At 40.7% G+C, this 23,135-nt stretch overlaps 2 protein-coding genes across 2 annotated transcripts; one reads left to right on the top strand and one right to left on the bottom strand.

The window, feature by feature from the left end:
- The first annotated feature begins 469 nt into the window (after positions 1-469).
- Positions 470-1,448, top strand: LOC149285214 (DNA damage-inducible transcript 3 protein-like). Its single transcript, XM_089495548.1, has 2 exons — positions 470-613; positions 942-1,448. The coding sequence occupies exons 1-2, from the start codon at positions 470-472 to the stop codon at positions 1,446-1,448; spliced, it is 651 nt and encodes a 216-aa protein (XP_089351674.1).
- Positions 1,449-5,731: 4,283 nt separating this feature from the next.
- Positions 5,732-23,135, bottom strand: LOC149285213 (methionine--tRNA ligase, cytoplasmic-like). The gene is made up of 21 exons (XM_089495640.1): positions 23,033-23,135; positions 22,623-22,713; positions 21,206-21,284; positions 20,967-21,101; positions 20,111-20,186; positions 19,379-19,551; positions 16,946-17,058; positions 16,422-16,538; positions 15,708-15,911; positions 15,080-15,281; positions 14,824-14,898; positions 14,553-14,723; positions 14,320-14,415; positions 14,077-14,194; positions 13,612-13,825; positions 12,841-12,972; positions 12,593-12,697; positions 11,635-11,818; positions 11,075-11,146; positions 9,913-10,023; positions 5,732-5,884 (listed from the first exon to the last, which is right to left on the bottom strand). Exons 1-21 carry the CDS (start codon positions 23,133-23,135, stop codon positions 5,732-5,734), a joined length of 2,724 nt encoding a protein of 907 aa, XP_089351766.1.

The following is a 23,135-nucleotide window of genomic DNA, read 5'->3' as shown; positions in this document are numbered from 1 at the left end:
GTTCTTGCCAACTAGCCTATTTACACTATGGAGGCTGTATCGGCTCAGCACATCTTCCATAGACTTTTAAAGGGCACTATGCACCTTTAAGACACAGCACGCCACGATATGACATTTAAGGCGCTATGCACCATTACCATAGAGGGAGAGGCAACTGGGGGTGCAGCCTTAGTATAACAGGATTTTGTGATGTATGTCATGGTGACATCTCTGGGGTCCCTATAAATACATTTGTGGAATGAGAAACTGTGTTTTCACATCACTTGTAATTAGGGGTCTGTGGTCTGAAGACTTAAGACATTTTATGCATTAAATGTCTTATTTGGTAGCACAAACACAGAACACTCGGTTCTGTTGTTTCCGAGACTTGTAGAAATATGTAGTGCAACAGTTTCAAAGTATGCGTTTATTGATGTGCATCTCCATTTTACTTTTTAGGCGTCTGTTGTGACCAAAACAAACATACACAATGATGGCGGAATCTCTGCCGTACTGTGGCCCCGCAGGCACGCTAGCTGGGTGGGAGTTGGAAGCGTGGTACAAAGATCTAGAGGACATCTTGTGCTCAGACACACAGAACGCAGACTGCTTCCAAACAGAGCGCAATAAGCAGGTATGTTGATGTACATATAGAGGAAACTAAAACCTCTATCTGCCACTGTTGCTTAGCTCATAGAATAAGACTGGTTGTGAAAGTTACTTACTCCTGTGTTTCAGCGTACCTAGTCTTTAGTTGTAAATAATGGAGAGTAAGGGACCAGGCCTCGGCATACTCTACTCTACTCATACTCTATCTTGTCCTCATGTTCACAATGGTCCGTCCTTCAGAGGCGCTCTGGTGTGAAGCAATTGGCAAGGACATCTTGTTGGGGTTTTATGGTTGCTCAAACTCATATTTTCATATATTTACTAATGCATTTCTAACGCCACTCCTTTTTCAGAATGGGTTTGTGCAAATGGATACAACAGATGACTTAACATACTTCTGGACACTTGAACCCATGAGTTCTTCTTTACCTGTGGAGCTTAGCCATGAAGATGTTGTTGCGTTGGAAGCTGATGTAGACCAACTTCCTTCTGAAGTCTTAGATTTTCTTAGCACCGGTACACCTGCTAGTTGCAGTGCTTCATCTGACACTGTGGATGCTGGAACTATTCAACAGACTGGAACTCTAGAACAGGAATGTTACAGCAGCTCTCCAACACATACGCTTACAGAAGATGAGGAATCCAGTGCTGGCTCATCTGGCACAAAGAGAAAGAGGAGAAGTCAACCAAGAGGAGGGAAGGTTCGGGTGAAGGAACGGGAACTAGAAAATGAAAAGAAAGTTGCCCATTTAGTAGTGGAGAATGAACGGTTAAAAGGAGAAATTGAGCGTCTGAGTATAGAGGTGGAGAAGACCAGAAAGGATCTGATAGAAAGGATGGTAAACCTTAACAAGGTTTAACCTTTTGAAAGACTTTGCAAAAGGAATGCTATCTTACAATGAGGTGTTTTGAACTGTGTACATACCAAATGACAGTGGGATTTCCCTAGAATTCATGTGTTGCTTTAGTCTCGACATGGCTGGTTTGTGCGTAGCCCTTCCTATAGTATGTTTATGTTCCTATATGGATATAGATGTGATTTAAGTAAGGACGAAGCTTAACTTGTTAACTTTTTTTATTTTTATATTAATATAAAGGCTGCTGCCCTTTTGTGTATACCTGATATAATGCATATTAAACTTATCTGCATGTCTCAAAAGCCTAGTATTAAGTTACTTCTATATCTGCCTTCCATAACCACTTGTACCCAAGGCAAAAACTATTTAACCCCTTAACGACCTTTGCCCGTTCAGGACCGTCATGGAAAAACGGTCACTTAATGACCTTTGACGGTCCTGAACCGTCAAAAAATTAAATAAGCTTAAACGGCGTTACTGTAATGCCTCGATGTCGAGGCATTCAGCAAGGCCGAGATCGGCATCGTGGGCCATGTCTGGCCCCTCCCTGGGGCGTCAACAGCCGCCATACATTGTATGGCGGCGAACGCCTGTTTTAAAAGCGTTTAGGAGGCAATCAACGATCGCCTCCTAAACATAAATCGATCAGGAGGCATCCAGCGACACCAAACACTTACCTCTGGATGGGCTGTGACCGCTCCGGAGAGCTGTCACAGCCGCAGCTGCCGGTGATCTTCGCCATCAGCAAGATGGCGGCGGCCCGGGAAAAAAACAAAGATGAAAGTTCGCTAGATGGTCTCCAGACCCTCTAGAGAACTCTGGCTCCACTTGCAGGTTGAATACAGGTACTGCATTCAACCATGCAAGTCAATGGAGCCCAGCTTTCTAAACACAATGTGATTAGTAAAATATTAAAAAAAAAAAAAAAAGTGCTAACATTTAAAAATAATTATGCAGTGATGTCACTAGATGAACCATCCAGTACCAGCAAAATGTGTAAAAAATAAATAAATATAAAAAAAAGTATTAAACTATTTTTTTTTTTATTTATTATTTTGAGCAAGTGCTAAAATTTCTCAATCTCAACAGAGTTAAAATAAAAGCACTTCAAATACCCAAGGGGTGTCTAATATATATAAAAAAAAAAAAATGGCTGATGGGGTAAACTGGAGTGGCCGAGCTCAAAGATAGGTACAGACTGACCAAAATGGAGAAAGCGCACTTCCCAAATGTGGCATTTTAAATCTCACACGACAAACCCATGCATGTCGGGTATCACTGCACTCAGGAGATGTTCCTGAACACACATTGGGGTGTTTGACAGTGACATATACCAGAACCTGTATATCTATAACTAAAGTACAATTTGTGTGGGTAAAAATAAATCACTATTACAAAGTTTGACAAAGTGTAGTATAATTGGTGCATGGAAAGGGTTAAAATAACAGCATTTGGAATACCCTGGGGTGTCTAGTTTTCAAAAATATATGGTTTGACAGGGTTAAATTGAGTTAACCAGATTCAAAAATATTCCAAAGAGGAGATGGAGGCAGACTGACCAGATTTGTTAAAAAAGGTTTGGAAATCATAAAACGCTGCTTGTACTTATTGCCCTATAACTTACAAAAAAAACAGCAAAACAAAAACATTGGGTATTTCTAAACTCAGGACAAGTAGTAGAATCTATTTAGCTAGTTTTTTTACTTGCTTTTTTAGCAAAATGTGTTTTGTATTTTTTTAAATTTTTCACCATTTTTTTATTTTTTTATAGTAAATAAGATATGATCAAAATAATGGTATCTGGCGAAAGCCCATCTTGTCCTGAAAAAAACAATATATAACTTATGTGGGTACACTAAATGGGTGAGGAGAAAATTACAGCTGAACACAAGCACCACAAAAGTGTTAAAACAGCCTCGGTCGCACAGGATACAAAGAAAAAACGAGCCCGGTCCTTAAGGGGTTAAGCTATCTAGTTAAAGTAGAACATTACTGCATATAGCACTGTACTATATGACTGTTTCACAGTCGCAATTTTTATTTTGATAAAATACAAACCAGTATCTGGGTTTGATATATTCTGATATATATATATATATGGATCAATCCATACAGCAGATGCTGTTTTTTTTGTGTTGGATTCACCTCTTAACATAGGGTGGCTGGCACAGTGGAGGTACTATTGTTCCAGCGGTAATCTCCTTACAAGGAGGGGGTGACAAAGTGCAGCTCTTCGTCTCATGGATCAGTGTAGAGCCCTGGGCGGGTTTTTGTGTTTTTTTTTTTTTTATCCTGCCCGCTCCTGCAACACTGCCTTCTCTTCTTCCACCCAGGAACCTAGCGGAGTCGCATAAATTTACATCACTTCACGTGACTCTGCTGGGTTCCTGGGTGGAACAAGAGAAGAGAGGCCGTGTGGGAGCAACGGGAAGGCAGCCTTGTGAGATTACTGGGACCTGCAGGTATATTGTCTGACCGCCTGCAACATCTGAAAAACCGCCCGCAAGGTTTTTTTTTTGTTTTTTTTTGACGAGTCCCACGGGACCCGCATCCCGATGCAGTCTTCTAGATCTGTGAAGCAAACTACATCACTGATGCAATTCTTTCAACGGCATGACTGAGGAACAGCACATGTTTACTTTCCTAGTGGCTGTCTGGTGCCTTTGGTGATGCAGCACCGTTGGGCCTTCACAGCATGCTTAGGTTTTATTTACTCACAGTGTGTCTTTCCCTAGGAGCAAATTTGTGCTAGTGGCACACTGGAGAATCTAGTAACAGAATGTGGAAAATGATTTCATATAAGCTGAATGGCCCACCCCCTGTGATCTCCTGTAAGCTAAATTGGCTTGCCCTAAATAATGAATTAAAAGTAAATTAAGAACTTTCAGGTCTATGATTTTTGTTTCGCTGTCAAAGCCGATCTATTGTGAATTTGGGTCGCTTCAGTGCATAGGATGGCTGGGAGCTGCATTAACTTTTGAAAGTTTTGCAATCCCCTTCCCTGTGCTAGTTGCTGCGCAGTGGATATGCTTGGCCAAGTACTTCTATCACACACTATATAGGTTCTCCCCATAAGCTTCAATGCTGGCTGAGTGCTCCAGGGCAAGGGGAGCAAATAAAGTGCTTTGGAAGGAATTTTGTCTTATTTAGCCTTGCACGGTAAGAGGTAATATTTGTATTAAGGTAGCAATATAGTTTTTGCAGCCCTTTAAATTTTGGTGATAACCTTAATGCACATTTTCAGCTGGCAGATTGATCTGGACGTACCGCAGCGTTCTGTTTTACATTAATGTAGGCTTTGGAATAAGTTATACATTCTCAGCTCACATATATGGTACTCCCAGGTTGGTTAAAAGCCTAACAAGTACAGGCTTCTGTTTAACCCTGTATCAGCTGTTGATCCAGTATGATCTAAAGGGATTCCCAATTGTACTTCAAACAGTGAGTATTTCCCAGGGGGCATAACAAGCTCTAATTAATCCTCTATACTAACATTTACATTCCTGTATTTTCTTTTTGGCAAGAAATAAATCCCAATTCTTAGGCATTAATTGAATATGATAGCATAACCTCTGTCGGAAGTGAATTGTGCACCCCCCCCCGAATGTAAGGCAACACACCAGTGGCCTAGGCTATGCATCTTTAGAGCAAGAAAACCAATTAGAGGGGTGAATTGTTCTGCCATATTACAGTAAAAAACCTCTTGTCATTTTATGAGCCCATTAACGAACACAGGTTACAATTGTACTATTGCTGTGTTTTGTTCATAGTTTCACATACAAAAGACACCGTTTTCGTAAAGTAAAAAGGTATGAGACGTATAGCACCTGCATATGGACATATAAGTTTGACAGCAGATCACTATTTAGGTCATCTAGCCTGTAACTATCAAAAGGTTTATATGATGCTTTCATACACCAACCCCAGGCATTGTGTATGCAAGTCGACCTTTAGGCAGGATCCCAGGGGGTAATTACTGCGAGTAGGTAACTGGTGTTACCATGACACTGTTCTATTTGTCTTCTGCCTTCCGCACGCTGCTGGTGGAAGTACACTTCTCGCATCTTTCCCTGGTCAAAAACACACTGAGGCACTCGGCAAGTCATGCAATCGCTTGCAACATATTACAGATTGCACAGCAGCCATCGTTCAACCTCACAGAAGGCACCCAACATCGTAACACTGTAAATAAACCCAAGTCAGCAAATATCCACAAATATGTTTATTTAAAATCATGTTCCCGGTTTTAAGTTTCTGCTGTAACCGATAGATCTCACAAGCGGATGTTACTTCTTTTTCTTGCCTTTCTGAGCAGGGGGATCCGGAGACTTCCCTTCCGCCAGGGTCAACTCTTTCTTTAGGGCAAGAAGCTTTTGAACCTCAGCATCAATTGTAGATTTGTCAGCTTTCTTACTTTTCAGCTCTCGGACATGGTTGCCCTAAAAAACAAAACATTTAATAAGTTATTCTAGCTCTATCCTTTTTTCCTCCACATCATGCACCTAATAAACCATAGATACAGATACTATTATAATTTAAGCCCTACTTACAGTGCTCTTAAAAAGTATTTAGTAATCCAGCGAAGACTTTACTCACTATAAATTCATGCTCCACACCTACAACTCTGCCCTCTCTCTCTCGCCAAACAGCTCTACTTCTCCACTCTCATATCCTCTCTTTCTTCCAACCCACAACGCTTTTTTTCTACTTTCAACTCCCTTCTCTGTCCCTCCACACCCACACCACAAACCTCTCTCACTGCCCAAGATCTTGCTACCCACTTCAAAGAGAAGATCGAGACTATTAGAAAAGACCTCCCTCCTACACCACTCAACACCACTCTCTCCACTCCTACTATACTAACTGCCTTTTCCCCTACCACCGAAGAAGAGATAGCCACTCTTCTTTCTTCCTCTCACCCAACAACCTGTCCCCTCGACCCCATCCCTTCACACCTCACAAAGTCTCTATGTCCATCCCTTGGTCCATCACTTACCCACCTATTTAATCTTTCTCTATCATCTGGAACTGTACCATCTGCCTTCAAGCATGCGCTAATCACACCAATTCTAAAGAATCCTTCTTCAGATCCCGTCTGTTTGACTAACTACCGCCCTATCTCTCTGCTTCCTTTTACCTCTAAGCTGCTTGAATGGATTGTGTACAATCGCCTCACTAACTTCCTCTCCTCTAATTCCCTCCTTGAGTCTCTACAGTCTGGTTTCAAACCCCTTCACTCTACTGAAACAGCTCTAACAAAAGTCTCCAATGACTTGCTCTCTGCCAAAGTAAAAGGTCACTACTCTATTCTAATACTACTGGATCTCTCTGCTGCTTTCGATACTGTTGATCACCACCTTCTTCTAGACTCACTTGCTTCTATAGGCATTCGAGATACAGCTCTCTCCTGGATCTCCTCATATCTGTCTAACCATTCCTTCTCTGTCAACTTCTCTGGCAAGACATCATCACCCCTTCCACTTTCGGTTGGTGTCCCCCAAGGTTCAGTCCTTGGCCCTCTGCTGTTCTCTCTTTATACTTCCTCTCTTGGCAAACTAATCAACTCATTTGGCCTCCAGTATCATCTATATGCAGATGATACCCAAATCTACCTGTCTTCTACTGATCGCTCTCCATCACTCATGTCCCGTATTACCAATTGCTTGTCTGCTATTTCTTCATGGATGTCACAACACTACCTGAAACTTAATCTTTCTAAAACTGAACTCATTATCTTCCCTCTCTCCATCTCCACTCCACTACCTGAATTCTCTATCACCATTAACACAACTATCTCTCCTACTAACCAGGCCCGATGCCTTGGGGTCATCCCTGACTCAAACCTCTCCTTCATCCCTCACATTCAGTCCCTCGCCAGATCCTGCCGCTTGCACCTAAAAAACATCTCTTGTATCCGCCCATTCCTCACCCAAGAATCCACAAAAACCCTGGTTCATTCCCTTATCATTTCCCGTCTTGACTACTGCAACACTCTTCTGGTTGGCACTCCACTGTCTCGACTCTCTCCTCTACAGTCTATCCTAAATGCCGCTGCTAGGCTCATCTTCCTTGCACGTCACTCCTCTTCTGCTTCCCCCCTCTGTGAAACCCTCCACTGGCTCCCAATTACCTTTAGAATTAAATTTAAGATCCTGGTACTGACATATAAGGCCATCCATAATACTGCTCCTCCGTACATTTCTGACCTCATTAGCAAATACTCTCCTACTCGATCCCTACGTTCCTCCCATGGGCTAAGGCTCTCCTCCTCACTTATCACCTCTTCCTTTTCCCATCTACAAGATTTCACTTGAGCTCCCCCATATCTCTGGAATCTACTTCCACCGAACCTTCAGCATTCACCCTCCCTCCCGACATTCAAGAAACATCTAAAACCCCACTTCTTCAGAGAAGCCGCACCATCTTAGCTGCTAGAACTTCCTTGTCATCGATACAACCACCACACTACCTCTCACCCTTTCTCTATGCCTTATGTTTGTCACCCCATTTTCCTCTAGATTGTAAGCTTGCGAGCAGGGCTCTCTCCACCAAATGTATCGGTTTGTCTTAGTCTGTCAATTCTTGTCTTGTCATACCCCTTGAATTTATGTATTGTATTAAGCGCTGCGTAAACTGTTGGCGCTATATAAATAAAGGATAATAATAATAATACAAATATTTACCCCTTCCTGATTTCTGCCTGTCACATTTAACCATTTCAGATCATCCAGCTAATTTTAATATGAGATTAAAATAATTTCATTTATTAAAGGTAAAGCATTAACCAAAACCTATATTGCCCATATGAAAAAGTAATTGCCCCCCAAACCTAATAACTGTTTGTGACACCCTTGTTGTCAACAACTGCAATCAAATGTTTGCAAAAGCTGCCAATGAGTCTTTTACATCATTGTGGTGGAATTTTGGTAGATTCTTCTTGGCAGAGTTGCTTTCATTCAGCCACATGGGTGAGTTTCAGCACGAACTGCCTTTTTACGGTCATTACACAGCATTAAAATCATATTCATGTCAGGACTTTGGTTAGGCCACTCCAAAACCTTCATTTTGTTTCCTTTGAACCATTCAAAGGTGGACTTGCTTGTGTGATTCAGATCATTGTCCTGCTGCATAACTCAACCGAGCAAAATTAATGGTTCCATCAATTGTGGCAAGCTGCCAAACATCGTGAAGCAGCCCCAGACCATCACACTACCACAGCTGTTGACGCGGATCGTGTTGTGGAACGCTACATTAGCTTTTTTTCAGATGCAACAAGATCTATGTCTTCAAAAATGTTCCATTTGTGACTCATTAGTCCACAGAATATTTTCCCAAAAGTCTAGGGAGTGGTTTTGGCCTTGAAACTCTCCCAAGGACTGCAATTTCTTGCAGTCTTATTGTGGAATATTCTGACCTTAACTGAGCCAAGTGAGGCTTGCGGTTCTTTACATGTTACATGTTCTTTTGTGACCTCCTTGATGAGTCGATGCGCTCTTGGAGGAATTCTGGTGGTCTGGCCACTCCTGGGAAGGTTCACCACTGTTTCCAAGTTTTCTTCATTTGTAGATAGCTGCTCATCATGGTTCACTGGAGTTCTGGAGCCTCAGAAATAGCTTTGTAACCCTTTCCAGACTGATCGAAGTCAATGACACTGCTTCTCATCTGTTCTTGAATTTCTTTAGACAGGCGCATCTTGCTGCTTTTTAAGCCCTCTTAGCATACATTACATTTCAAGACAGGTTCTATTTAATTGATGTTTGGCTACAACAGGGCTGGCAGTAACCATGTCTGGTGTGTGTACAGTGAAATTGAGCCCAATTACCAATTCAATTTGGTTAATTGGTTAATTGGTTGATTTAATAAAGGAGGGAATTACTTTTTCACATAAGGCTAAGCAGGGGTGGATAGTTTATTCTTTTATAAATTAAATCATTTAAAAACTGCATTGTGTGTGCACTCATGTTATCTTCACGGAAGTGAAACAAATATGCAAACAGAGAAGAAATCATTTTTCACAGAACTGTAAGTGTAACCCATTTGGTTCACAATTTCCTTGTAATGTCAGTAAAGTATATGTAACCAAATTCAGCCTCCTAAATATTATCTGTCTATTGTATGTATGAAGCCGATCCTGGGGATCCCCGTCATAGCCAAAGTAGCCAATGTGCAAATTACACGAGCCTTTTTAAATCAGACAGCATGCCCATGCATCTGGGAAACATATTCATGTGTTTCCAACACATTCTCCCCTAGCTGACTGAAACCAGCCATTTGCACGCTAGCCATCTAGATGGGTGCCCTATATACTAGTACTGTACATTGAAAGGGATGAGACCTTACATCTCAGGAGAGCGTTTAATTTATAAATATTTAGTAGAGTTGGTATGGCCCATAATTGAAGGACCATCATGTGAAAAAAACAAAATAGAGTAACTATACCTTTACATTGACTGATGAATAAACTTACCTGTTTCTCTATCTCCTGCAGGAGCGCCTTCACTTTTTGTGGGTCACCAGCCTTTGTAGATTCAATCACAGGGCCAGCAGTGGGCTCAGCTTTCTTTGTCTCTGGTTTCACCTGCAGGGATTACAAAATGTCAGTTCTCTTCTGGAAACAGGGATTAGAATACAATACAACAAAGTGCTACTGCGTGTGGGATTCCGAATTCTATGGATTCAAAACTTTAGAAGCTAATGAAAGTACGTGTGATTTGGATCAGTCACTATGTTTATGAGTGGATCGGGGAAAGCACAACACAGAGCTGTTAGGACTTATTGCTTTCGGCTGAATAAAACGGAAGGAGAGATGCACGACACTTATATAATTGTTTAGTGTAGCCATGATATGATAACTACATAAGAAAAAAAAACAACAAACATGACCATGTGGTTTATTTACTAAAGCGGGAGTTGGCAGGAGAGTTGTGCCTCAAACCTCATGAATTCACTATGAACTATAAAGGGCCATTTACTGGGAGATTTCTCAGCAAGAAAGACGGACTTGGCCCTGCATCATGTGTACTTCAATCAGTAAGCTAACCTTCAAGAAACCCGATTGAAATATGCTTCAGACAGGACCAGTCAAGCTAAGCCAGGAGCAGAAGCTCACTGGGGTGGGCCGTTCATAATGGAAGGTTAAGCGAGATAAGTCTGCAACTCTCTTGTCAACACCTTCCTTGTGAATAAAAGCACACTAGGAACAGCAAAACAAACATAAAAAAAACTGCAAACTCAGCCCTATAGTGTAAACTGAACATGCAGTAGACAGATTACCTGGAGCTCAGGATTATCACCATCCAGCTAATAAGAAGGAAAGGGACATAGAAAGAAAAGTAAAGACGCCCAGTAACAAGCACCAACAAAAAGAGTGGAAATTATCCCAAATTGTTCCAGACGTTGCAACACAAACACTGTAAATGGCTCCCAAAAATGTATGATAACTTGGGTCTTCATCATATCCCAGCATGCAGTTCTTTTATACAGGATATTGAGGTGTATCTGATATAGTAAATAAATCTGGCTTTGTTAAGGGATTTAGATCAGGCTTTCTAATATTACACAGGTTTAAAACTGCAGGTATTGCCCGACAAAAAGCTGTACACGTCTAGTAGCCACCCAAATAACCTCACCTGTCCACCTCCAAAGCGTTTTCTCAGGGATTCGATTTGGTCACTCTCCAGCTTCTGGAACAATGGACTCACCTGAGGGGTTACACATTAAAAAAAGAAAAAAATTGGCGTAACTCCTAGTACAAGATGCTGCAACAAACACAGGACTAAAGCAAGGTATGCAGCGTGTGGATAGAACAATGCCCATCGGGAAAACAAAGAGTGGAAAAACATGGTTCGGCAACAGCAACACAAGAACGGCAACGCAGCATTGTCAATTCAGCAATACACAAACAGTTAAAAGGTAATAAAAATAATTAATATACAGCTCCCAAAGAAAAATCAAGGTCTCAAAACTGATTTTGTATATAGCTTGGTGGTGGTGCAATTGTTTGGTTATATATTTACACCACCAGCAATGAATTAAAACTCGGTTTCGTATTAATTAAATGTACAGACCACTGTCACAGTTAAGACATTCAACATGTATAAAGTGGCTCATTAGTCAATATTTTTGCCAAAAGGTGCAATTCTTTAGAACATTCCACACTGATATTTCCCAAGACATGTTAGGTACTCACGGTGCCAATCTGATGCCCGCTAGGCAGAGAACAGAAGAAGTCACTGGTCAGTACTTTAGCTTCTTGTGGCATCAGTAGCTGCTCCTGAATAGTGCTGCCAACTGTTGGCATATACGGCTGGAGCATGACTGATAGCAGAGCAGCCATATTTACAGCCACCCCAGTTACTGTGCCTGCACGCTTTCTGTAGTGGGAATGAAGTTTAAGAAGTTTGAGTTTTTTTGCATAACTAAATCCTTTAAAATTATTAATTAGCTTGTGCTTATAATCAGTGTAATTGTCTGAGATCCACATCTACATTTATAAAGACTTCTTGACCCAATCAACAACAATCAGTAACTTAACAGTACAGATAATATAATTGAGGTACTTGTGCAGGTCCTAAGAAAAGGAATGTAAAATGATTTAATGGTGGCATAAATTTAGAATAAAGTTCATTTGTTTAACAGCGTTAATATGTGTATTTAGTGTATGGAACAGTAAAATATAGGATACGCCGAAAGTGGCTTGGTTTAACACCTTCAGGACCGGCGTTTGCGTACTGCATCTTCCCTTGAAGACCGCAGTTTTGAAAAAATATATATTTTAATTCCGTGCTCATGATTTGCTTCAAAGCGATCACGTGCACGGAATTGAGGGGGAGCGGCAGCTACGGATCACCTGGGACACCCAGCGGTCAGTAGCAGCCGCTCCTCGCGATCCCAGCGTTCATAGCGACGCTGGATCGCGCATCATCGATGACGTACCTGGTACGTCCCGGTCTGGCGGTGACCTATGGCCCGGAAGTACCCGGTCTTGATAAAACTTGATAAGACTTGGCTCATAAGTTAGAAGAGCTATTATGATTGACGATGCAATCATCAGTCAGCACCTCCTAGCAAAACAGTCTGTACTCAAGTGAAACTGAACTAAATTAATTCTGTTAGGGAAAGAAAAAAAATATATAAAAAAAACTTACTGCTCATCTTTGGTTCCCTTGATGCATTTCCATGGCTCATTTACTTGGATGTATTGGTTTCCATGTCGAGAAATGTTCAGAATACAACGCAGAGCATCGCGGATGCTGAAGAGGTAACACAAATACATTCAACAGGATAAAAGAAAAACTATACAGAAAAAAATGTGTTAAAGAAAAAAAAAGATTACACTGTTACATGCTATAAAACAACAATTAATATACTAGGTCACTCTCTCAAGTGGGCATACCGGACTTTTTCCAGGAGACGGTTGTATTGATGAAGCTCGGCGTTTACTTGGGCGAGAAGCCTCTTATCCTCTGCCAGAAGTTCCATGGCTGGGACGCGCCCTTCAAAAAACTTGTGTACAAACATGCCAGCCCTGTAGTGGATACAAGATCGTTTTCCAATCAAACGTTTGTATTCATGATTTATCAAATAATTCAGATTCCAAAATGCTTTCAGACATTAAAAACGTAAGTATACCAGTCTAAACCTTGCTATATTACACGTGTTCTGCAATATGCACAACACACGTGTAATAGATGGAGCATTAGGCTGTTTTAACATAGACAAGCCACGTATTAAGCTCTATGGTATGTTAAGCATATAAACCAAAGATCCCTAATTTTGTTTTTATGTGATTAGTCCTTCACAGGAAACAAAGTTTTTCGAGTGTCTATCCTTTTGCGTCACATGTCAATTGTACTTGGTTGTGGAATTCTGGGGAGAGTTGGGAAATTCAATACTACTAGTACTTTGTAATGCTGTATGTAGTTATTAAATAAGTGTTAACAAGGTAGGTTAAATAGACCATTCCATGATATTCTAATCAAAAGAAATTACAGAACTGAACAGTTGACCATAAGTAAATTATGATTTCAGTTTGCAGGAGATCTTGTAAGCATTCTTGATGCAACAGCAAACTTCAGGTAAACATTAGATAAGCAGGTATAACTTCTTTATAGTTGGGCCATGCCTCCAAAATCCATGCTTTGTGCCCACATTCTAATTTTTATACCTGTTGACAAAGTTGCCCAAGTTGTTAAGAAGCTCAGAGTTGTTCTTAAGCATCAGGTCATTCCAGCTGAAGGCGCTGTCCTGTCCCTCTGGCCGCACATACAGCAAGTAGAACCTCCAGATATCAGCAGGAATACCGGTCTCTTTGGCCATGTCTCCAAAGACTCCTACACCTCGGCTCTTTGAGAACTTCCCATCTTCATAGTTCAAGTATTCTGTTCAGAACGGGATATATATATATACGGATTTTAGATACTGTACCGCACATTGCAGACGCTCCGCCTCGCTGAGAAGTACCACTTCATACATTTCATTCTATGCATAAATACAAACCTATACATTTACTCTCACTTGGATATAAAGGATTTTTTTTTAATGAACTACAGGGTTCAACAAAACAAAAACACATAATAAACAGTTTGAGAATACAAAAACTTGTGGTCAAAGAACCTTCGGTTAACATTACCTGTTGCTATGAGATGGTTGACCAACGTATAATTATCCTCAACACCAAGGAGACACGATGGAAAGATCACACTATGAAAAGGAACATTATCCTTTGCCATGAAATTATAAAGCTGGACCTACAGAAGATAAGAGTAAGGAAAGAATGTGTGAAAATTGTAGATCTTTCTGACTCATCCCTACCTTATAAGAATGGAGTCATTAAATGGCTGCTTAATAACTTTAGGAAAACGTGAAGAGTTACCTGCTGAGGATTTTTCCACCATTTCTCCCACTGATCTGTATAGTTGGCCGTTATAGAAATATATCCAATTGGAGCATCAAACCACACATAAAACACCTGTTAAAAACAAAATTATTACAAGATGCACTCATGGCCTTTATAAGAACATTTTTTTATTGGCAGTATTGTAAATTAGTATCTTGATGGACTGAAACATCTTATTTCATATAGATACACTATTTCTTAAGAATCACCTTGTCTCTAAAACCATCCAACGGTACGGGAGTGCCCCACTTTAGATCCCTAGTAATGCACCGTGGTTTTAAGCCATCACGGATCCAGGAGCGTGTTATAAAGCGAGCATTTGCAGTCCAGTCTCCTGTGGCAAAAGATTGGTCCAGCCATTTCTCAAGGCGTTCCTCTAACTGTAAGAGAAACGGGTGCAAGTTGAGTAAAGGGTTTATAAATTCCACGTTAAAGCATATGACATCCCAGCACCGGAAAACATCGCTAATGGTTACAAACCTTGGGAAGATCCAAAAACAGATGCTTGGAAGATTTGACGACTGGAGCTTGCTTGCACACTTTACACTGGGGTCTCTACAAATAATGGAAAATTACAATGTTATGGAGCATTTATCTTTCTCACGGCACAAAGGAACTTTATCAGGTTTATGAAAAAACTCTTTCAATATTTTGGTGAAAACAACCCCCATCTGCCAACAACTGTAACTTAAATAAGAGTATGCGCTAATATAGGAGCTCTATTAGTATATCAGACCTTTAACTCTACTGCATTGATGAGCTTTCCACATTTGTCACATTGGTCGCCCCTGGCTTCCTCGTAATTGCAGAACGGGCAGGTTCCTTCCACAAATCGATCAGCCAAGAACCTCTGGCATTTCTCACAGCGGAGCTGCTCTACTGTGTCAGTCAGCAAACAGTTCCGCTCGCGGAGGCGATTAAAGATGTCCTGGGCAATACTATGAGGAGTATTAAAAACAGTTCATAAGCACTAAGGTATATGTTTTACTCCATTATCCTCACATCAGATTCTCAATATATTTGCTCCTACTATGGCATTTATAGGAGAGCCACACACCACCATGCACAGCTTGGGAGAACATGGGAGAACCATTGCTTCCAATAGGTTGAAAGGCTCCAATATAGGACACTAGTCACTTCTATGTCATATCTTTCTTCAACATTACTGAAGTTATGAGGGGGTAAAGGCAAAACTACATTTAAAACTCAACAACTACAAATGGAGAACACTAATGGTGCCTGGCATGTTTTGTCAAAGCTTATTAGCATTTAATCCAATTTCTGTATATTTCACTGCACTGCAAATTGATCATATACTTTCCAACATCCACCTTATACTGGAAGGATTGTTTGTGGTTACTTACGTTGTCTGGTGTTGAGTGGTCGTTCTGCCAAAGTAGTCAAAGGAGACATTGAACCACTGGTAAATAGCTGCGTGGACAGCATTGTACTTGTCACAAATCTGTTGTGGGGTCAGCCCTTCCTCCATAGCTTTTGTCTCTGTAGCCGTGCCGTATTCATCCGTCCCGCATATATACAGAGTATTCCAGTTCCGAAGACGACAGTATCTGAAAAAACAGGACAAAAAAAAAATTAAAAAAAAATGTATGAAGTGCCTACCCCAGAAAGCTTCTCCAGCAAAATGAGTTATAGTGGATAGTTATACATCTCTTCATGAAAATCACTGATTGAACTATGCATTACTCAGGACCAGCTCAACCTCTTCTTGCATGAGTAAATTGCCAGGGGGGCGCATTCTAATAATTTTAGTGATATAAAATTTCAACTTTCTCACAAAAGATTCTTTAAAGAATAAAGGCCCAAAGAGTACAAGAAAGATAATAAATGTATCCCCATAATGTAGATGCCGTCCATTGTCCTAAAGACTGCAGTTTAAATTTTGAGATAATAAGTGAAACTTTCTATCTGGTTGGAGAAAGGCAATAATCCTAGCTTTAAAACAGCTAACAATTTGCACACAACAAAAACTGTATTTCAGCCAAAAAAAGTAAAAAATTGCAATTTTTAACTTGTAACAAGATGAAAACCAAGGTGATGGTAAGGTCTTGTTTTTCTACCTGGCAAAGACATCCGCACTCAGCACAGAGCCAATGATGTTCCCAAGATGAGGTACATTGTTCACATAGGGCAGAGCACTCGTGATCAATACGTTCTTCTCGCCCTCTAAAGGAAGTCTGGAAATAAGAATATAGTGTCCACACGAGAATTAAAAGACAATGAGGGCCATGCAAAAAGTGGTAACAGGAGTAAAACAGCAGGGGTATAAACTGTTCCACGGTAAAATATTCTGGATTAAGATTGTCACACCAAAAAGCAGATCTGTGTACAAAATCATATAAGATGTGATGTATCCTATGTATTCATATTTGTTGGCTTTTTGTAAATAACCTACAAAGTAAACAGCTACATTCAGAATGGTGTTAGGAAACAGTTACACAACAGAGCTACGTATAGAGACTGGTAGCTCTGTTTATACATACAGCTATGCTGAGACCATCACTATAGGCATTACTCTATATGAGCAGCGCCATGTTCGTAACAATCAATTAGTTGATTCAAATACAATCCAGCTCTCACTTACATAGGGTGTGATCTTTCTTTTGGCTTAGGAGCATCAACAAGGCCTTTGGTCCAAATTTCAGCAGCTGCAGCAATTTCCTCCTCAGACAGGTTCTGGACTCCAGAGTCTTCACCCTTTAAAAAGAAATAAAGTAAAAATAAAATTAAGAAGTCCTATATCCAACATTCCAAACGCCAGCGAATTTAGGATGCGCTTAGTATGGGAACACCAGAATTAAGAGTAACAGGACTTTTGCCACAAATGCAAATAGACCTGAAACACAAAGAATGACATCAGCAAAAGTGGAGACAGAAAGACTCATTGCCAAAGAGAGTAAGACAAACCCCAAAATGTTCTTTAACTATATAAATAGTAAAAAGGTTAAAAATGAAAGCGTTGGCCCCTTAAAAAGTAATGAGGGAGAAGTTATAGACGGGGATCAGGAAAAAGCTAATCTATTAAATATATTCTTCTCTGCTGTATTCACAGAGGAAAATGAAATGCCAGGTAATATACAGCAGGATGAGATAAATGCCCCAGTACATGTCGCCTGTCTAACCCAGGAAGAAGTGCAGTGCCGCCTAAAAAAAATCAAAATAGACAAATCACCAGGTCCAGATGGCATTCAGACCCGCGTTCTAAGGGAGTTAAGTAATGTAATAGACAGACCCCTATTTCTAATATTCAAGGACTCTATAGTGACAGGGTCTGTTCCCCAGGACTGGCGCATAGCAAATGTTGTGCCAATATTCAAAAAGGGGACAAAAAGTGACCCGGGGAATTATAGGCCTGTTAGTTTAACTTCTGTTGTGTTTAAACTGTTTGAGGGTTTCCTAAGAGATGCTATTTTGGAGTATCTCAATGAAAATAAGCGTATGACTCCATATCAGCATGGGTTTACAAGGGATCGGTCCTGTCAAACTAACCTGATCAGCTTTTATGAGGAGGTGAGCTCAAGACTGGATCGGGGTGAATCGCTGGATGTCGTATATCTTGATTTTTCCAAAGCATTTGATACGGTGCCACATAAAAGGCTGGTACATAAAATGAGAATGCTTGGGCTGGGGGAGAATGTGTGTATGTGGGTAAGTAACTGGCTCAGTGATAGGAAACAGAGGGTGGTTATTAATGGTACATACTCTGAGTGGGTTACTGTTGCTAGTGGGGTACCACAGGGGTCAGTTTTGGGTCCTATTCTTTTTAATATATTTATTAATGACCTTATAGAGGGATTGTATAGTAAAGTATCAATCTTTGCAGACGATACTAAGCTCTGTAACGTGGTTAACAAAATAGAGGACAGTGCACGATTACAAATGGATCTGCATAGGTTGGAGGCTTGGGCTGGGATGTGGCAGATGAGGTTCAACACAGATAAATGTAAGGTTATGCACATGGGGAAGAAAAATCCAGGCTGGGAATATGTATTAAATGGGAAAACACTGGGGACGACTGACATGGAAAAGGACTTAGGAGTTTTAGTTAACAGTAAATTTACCTGTAGCGACCAGTGTCAGGCAGCTGCTGCTAAGGCAAATAAAATCATGGGGTGCATCAAAAGGGGCATAGATGCCCACTACAAGGAAACAATTCTACCACTGTACAAGTCACTAGTCAGACCACACATGGAATACTGTGTACAGTACTGGGCACCAGTGTACAAGAAAGATATAGTGGAGCTGGAGAGGGTTCAAAGACGGGCAACCAGAGTAATAAGGGGAATGGGAGGACTACAGTACCCAGAAAGATTATCAGAATTAGGGTTATTTAGTTTGGAAAAAAGACAGTTTAGGGGGGATTTAATAACTATGTATAAATATATAAGGGGACAGTACAGAGATCACTCCCAGGACCTATTTATACCCAGGACTGTATCTATAACAAGGGGACATCCTCTACGGCTGGAGGAAAGAAGGTTTCTACACCAGCACAGACGGGGGTTCTTTACAGTAAGAGCGGTGAGATTATGGAACTCTCTGCCAGAGGAAGTGGTGATGGTAAACTCAATAAAAGAGTTCAAAAGGAGCCTGGACGTGTTTCTTGAAAGCAATAATATTACAAGTTATGGATATTAGATTAATAGGGACAGAACGTTGATCCAGGGATTTATTCTGATTGCCATATTTGGAGTCGGGAAGGAATTTTCCCCCTGGTATGGGGCAATTGGCATCTGCTTCATAAGGGTTTTTTTGCCTTCCTCTGGATCAACACAGTAGGGACACAATATGTATATAGGTTGAACTTGATGGACTTTGGTCTTTTTTCAACCTTATGAACTATGTTACTATGTTACTATGTAAACTGAGAGCGGATTATTAAATAATATTTTATTAATATAATAATTCATATTTAATATTAAAGTGAAGATGCTTTGTGTTACCGTGATTAATGTATATTGTGATTACAGATCTTTCACTACTAAACATTGGCCGTTTCCCCATGAGAAGATGCTACCTCTTGTTCATTGCAGGCAGGCTTGTGAGTTGGGTTCACCGGTGTAGGCAGTTTCTGGAGGTACAGCTTGAAGGCCAAGGAGCCCTGTCCCTTTAGCAGAGATTCAGCAGCCTTCTTACACTCATCCAGCTGACTTATGTTGCTAAACCATCTCTTTAAAGCAGCTAGCTCTTCTAGTATGAAGAAGAAAAAAAAAAAAAGTTTCAAATGGCAGCACTTCTCCTTATTGCTTGTGGTTCCCCCTATTTGTACAAATGAAAAGAAAAAAAAAATCCCTATTGTGGACAACGGGCTCTATTCACTAAAGGGAGGGTTTTGGTTTCGACTTCTACACGTCACTGTGCATTATGAAGGACCAGCCACGGTGACGTTCTTTTGCAGGGAGACCTTGGCTGGAACTAAAAAGTGCTCAAAGCATCCTTACCCAATTAATTGTGGATTATGCAGGGCCAGCTAAGCCCTTCACATTGAAGAAACATGCTGAAAGCATGACTCTCACGTAAATTCTCTATTTAGTAAATAAACACCAAAGGTGTGATATAGCAGAGGTCCATGGGTGGCAAGAAAGAGCAAAAGAACTCAATTTCACAAAATTAATGAATTTAGTAAAGATAATTTATGGTCTATAGACAAAACGAAAATAAGCCAGAAGCTACTGATTTCAGGGTACTGGTGTTTTCCTCATAACGCTACATAATGCTAAATGCTGTACATTATCATCACAAGCCTCACCTGGTAGATTTGCCACATCTGAGACAAGAGGGTAGATGGCGCCCCATACAACAATATCAGCGAGAGACAAAGCATTCTAGAAGACAGAATAATGGCAAGGTATTATAGCAACACAAATCTGAATATTAAGAATACAACTTATTCTACTTGGCAAGAAATGTAACGGGTCATATCTATTTTATGTCTTTAGTCCGGCCTAGCAAATTATGAAACTGAGCTACAATCCATGGATTTGGGTGGAAACCTGAGCCTCCGATTAACCGAGCTCCATTGCATTCTGGAAGTCTTTTGCTTAAGTCAGAATAATACATTTGCCAGGCTGCATCAGACACGATATGCTCTGCAGCTTGGGGCTAAAGAGATTTGTCGAAAACACCACTGTTACAGAGACAAGAGGACCTTTGCTCAGGCTACACTCAGCTACAGCCCTCCACCTGTCAATGGCTTATATCCAGTATGTTTTATTGGTAGATTCGCAGAAACGGCTTCCATTTTAGCCGTTCACTGATTAGCTGGAGGTTTTAAAATGACCTCCCCCAGTACTCTGTGCTTTCTTGGAACAATTAAGTATTGCTAGAGAAGGGTGAGAAGGTAATAAAATGTGGGATGTAGGAGCTACACATACAAACTACTATTTTGGTATGCCATGCATTTAAAGATTAAGATCACATAAAATTATTGAAATACATATTTTTTTTTTTAAATAGACTAGTTTAGGAGTACATATTTCCATGCCAGTGCCAAGTTGGCAAGATCCCTAAACTGAGAATCAAACGGAGAAAGAAAACCCACACATGCTGTTATAAATCACATCTGTTTGATTGCGCAAGCCATGGTGCAATATCTAAGTACTTACATCAACAAGATAGACACTATTCTTCTGCGCAAGGCTCTGGTCAAGTTGGACAAATGCCTTGCGGATGGTTCCTATGGCTTCTTCCTTTTTCTTTCCCTGAACTACATGAGAATGTAGGGCGGCAAGTAACAACGGCTAGAGGTAGAGACAGGGATCAATGACATTTTAAAATCATAATAACATAATTGAACTGCCATTTATCACAATGTACCCAGTGACTAACATTTTATAGAACCTACTTGTAGCTCCATGGACTCCCATTCCAGCCACTGATTGTTTAGGTCGGTAAGGTCCTTCCCAGATGACAAGAAAAAGTACCTATGGTGGAAAAACCAAAAGATGTTACCTTACTTCCACTTTGGGACAATGGTCAAACAATTTATAGATGAGAAAATCCCAGCCAACCGCACCCTTAGAAGACTTATTATTTTACTCTCTGAAGAACAAATCCATATTCAATGAACACAATTCTCTAGTGATTTAAATATGTGGTCCAGAACATTTCATTTAATTAAAATTAAACTCCAAGTACGAACTGGTTTGTATAGGAGTATAGATTTTACTCTGGACAGCTGAAGATATGAGGCACTGGAATTTAATGTGATTTTAGATTATTTTCTGTGATTTTGCCAGCCCGCTAAAAAATGTGTTGTAAATAAGCTACCATTTGTTAAGAGCCCACATCTTGGACACTGCTTCCTCATTACAATGTGTAGAAGGTCCACACCTCAGGTTCCATAGACTAAAGGCCATAAATAATGACCAATGCACCTGCTTCATGATGATGAGAGATGTTGCAACACAAGAACGCCCGCCATTAAAACAAGATTTTACATCGGGTGTGATATACACTATAACACATTTGGCATTTCTATACAAAGAATTTCAGGCAAGCAGAGCTGTTATGTTCAGCCTAGGTAAGCTATCTTGGGAGAATGGTTCTATATATTTGTAGACGTGAACGCTACCAGTTTCTCCTTCTGCAAAGACTACTGTGGTATAAATTGTGAACAGGCCTTACATTATCACAAGCTCTAGAAAGAGTCGAGGCCAACAGGGGATGACGAGACAGGATTTGTAGTTTTGCGATTCAAATAGGGCTTGAGGCCGAGGACTAAACTCATCTCTTGGAGAGTATTTAACTTAGGCAGAGTACCAAATTGTGCCTCCCTTATCCACACATTAAATTCCCAATAAAGAGGAATGTAGGGGGCATTTAACGCCCTATTGTATACTTTACAACCTGCACCATAACCAAGCCTTGCGTTTTACCCAACAGCAGTACCAAGGGCTCTTTGGTTAGACTTGGCTTTGACAGGCTTTGGAAAGAGCCGTGGTGATGGAATACAAACAATAAGGCTTGTTGTATCAAATCACAGGATCCCCCACTTATCCAGGACATAGGCCCCTATATAAAGCACGACATAAGGGGTACCTATGCGTAGAGGGGAGGGATCACCGAGGGCCTCAGAGTGGGCTGCTGACAGCAGATATGGGTTGAGAACATCCATAGTGTGGGGACCACTAACACAGTGTGGTCCAGAGCTGTTTTATCATTAAAGTTGGCCACGCCACGGCCGTAGGTTAATTTGCCAAATCATTGATCCATTTTGCATGCATTGCTCAACAGGGATGATCATAGTTAGATCTACTTACCTACAGATCGCGTTGGATGTAAAGAGGAAGTTTCCATTGTCTAGTTGCAGGGCTGGCAGTTTCGGCTGCGACAGAAAGGGCACAACCTTTTCTGACGGGGAAAAAAACGCAACCGCAGATTAGATAAATTGCCAAGATAGATACGAAAATTCTTCAGACACCATTTGCCAAGTAAGCCAACAAGTATTTCACAGCAAATATAACAAAAATGAAATAAACGGCCAGGCGAATTCACATAAGAGCTTCATCATTTATTTCTATTAATCAATAAAAAACTGAGAATAACAATTATCTACTGACCATCTAGACTATTATATAATTCTAACATCATCACCCCTGTGTAACAACCTAGATTGTGTTTTGCAATACCATCACGTGTGGTTTACATTCTCACAGCGTGGTTCGCTTACCTTCTTGTTGCAGCCTTTGGACCTCCACATTTGTGGCCCAGAGAGCGGCAGCTGCCAGCACCTTAACCCCATGCGGGTTTCCCTCACTAACAACGAGCTTCAT

The sequence above is a fragment of the Sceloporus occidentalis genome, unplaced genomic scaffold (assembly GCF_023333645.1).
Source record: "Sceloporus occidentalis isolate IW3139 unplaced genomic scaffold, rSceOcc1.0.p SCAF_82, whole genome shotgun sequence".
NCBI lineage: Eukaryota > Metazoa > Chordata > Lepidosauria > Squamata > Phrynosomatidae > Sceloporus > Sceloporus occidentalis.
This window is presented reverse-complemented; position numbering and strand designations above follow the sequence as displayed.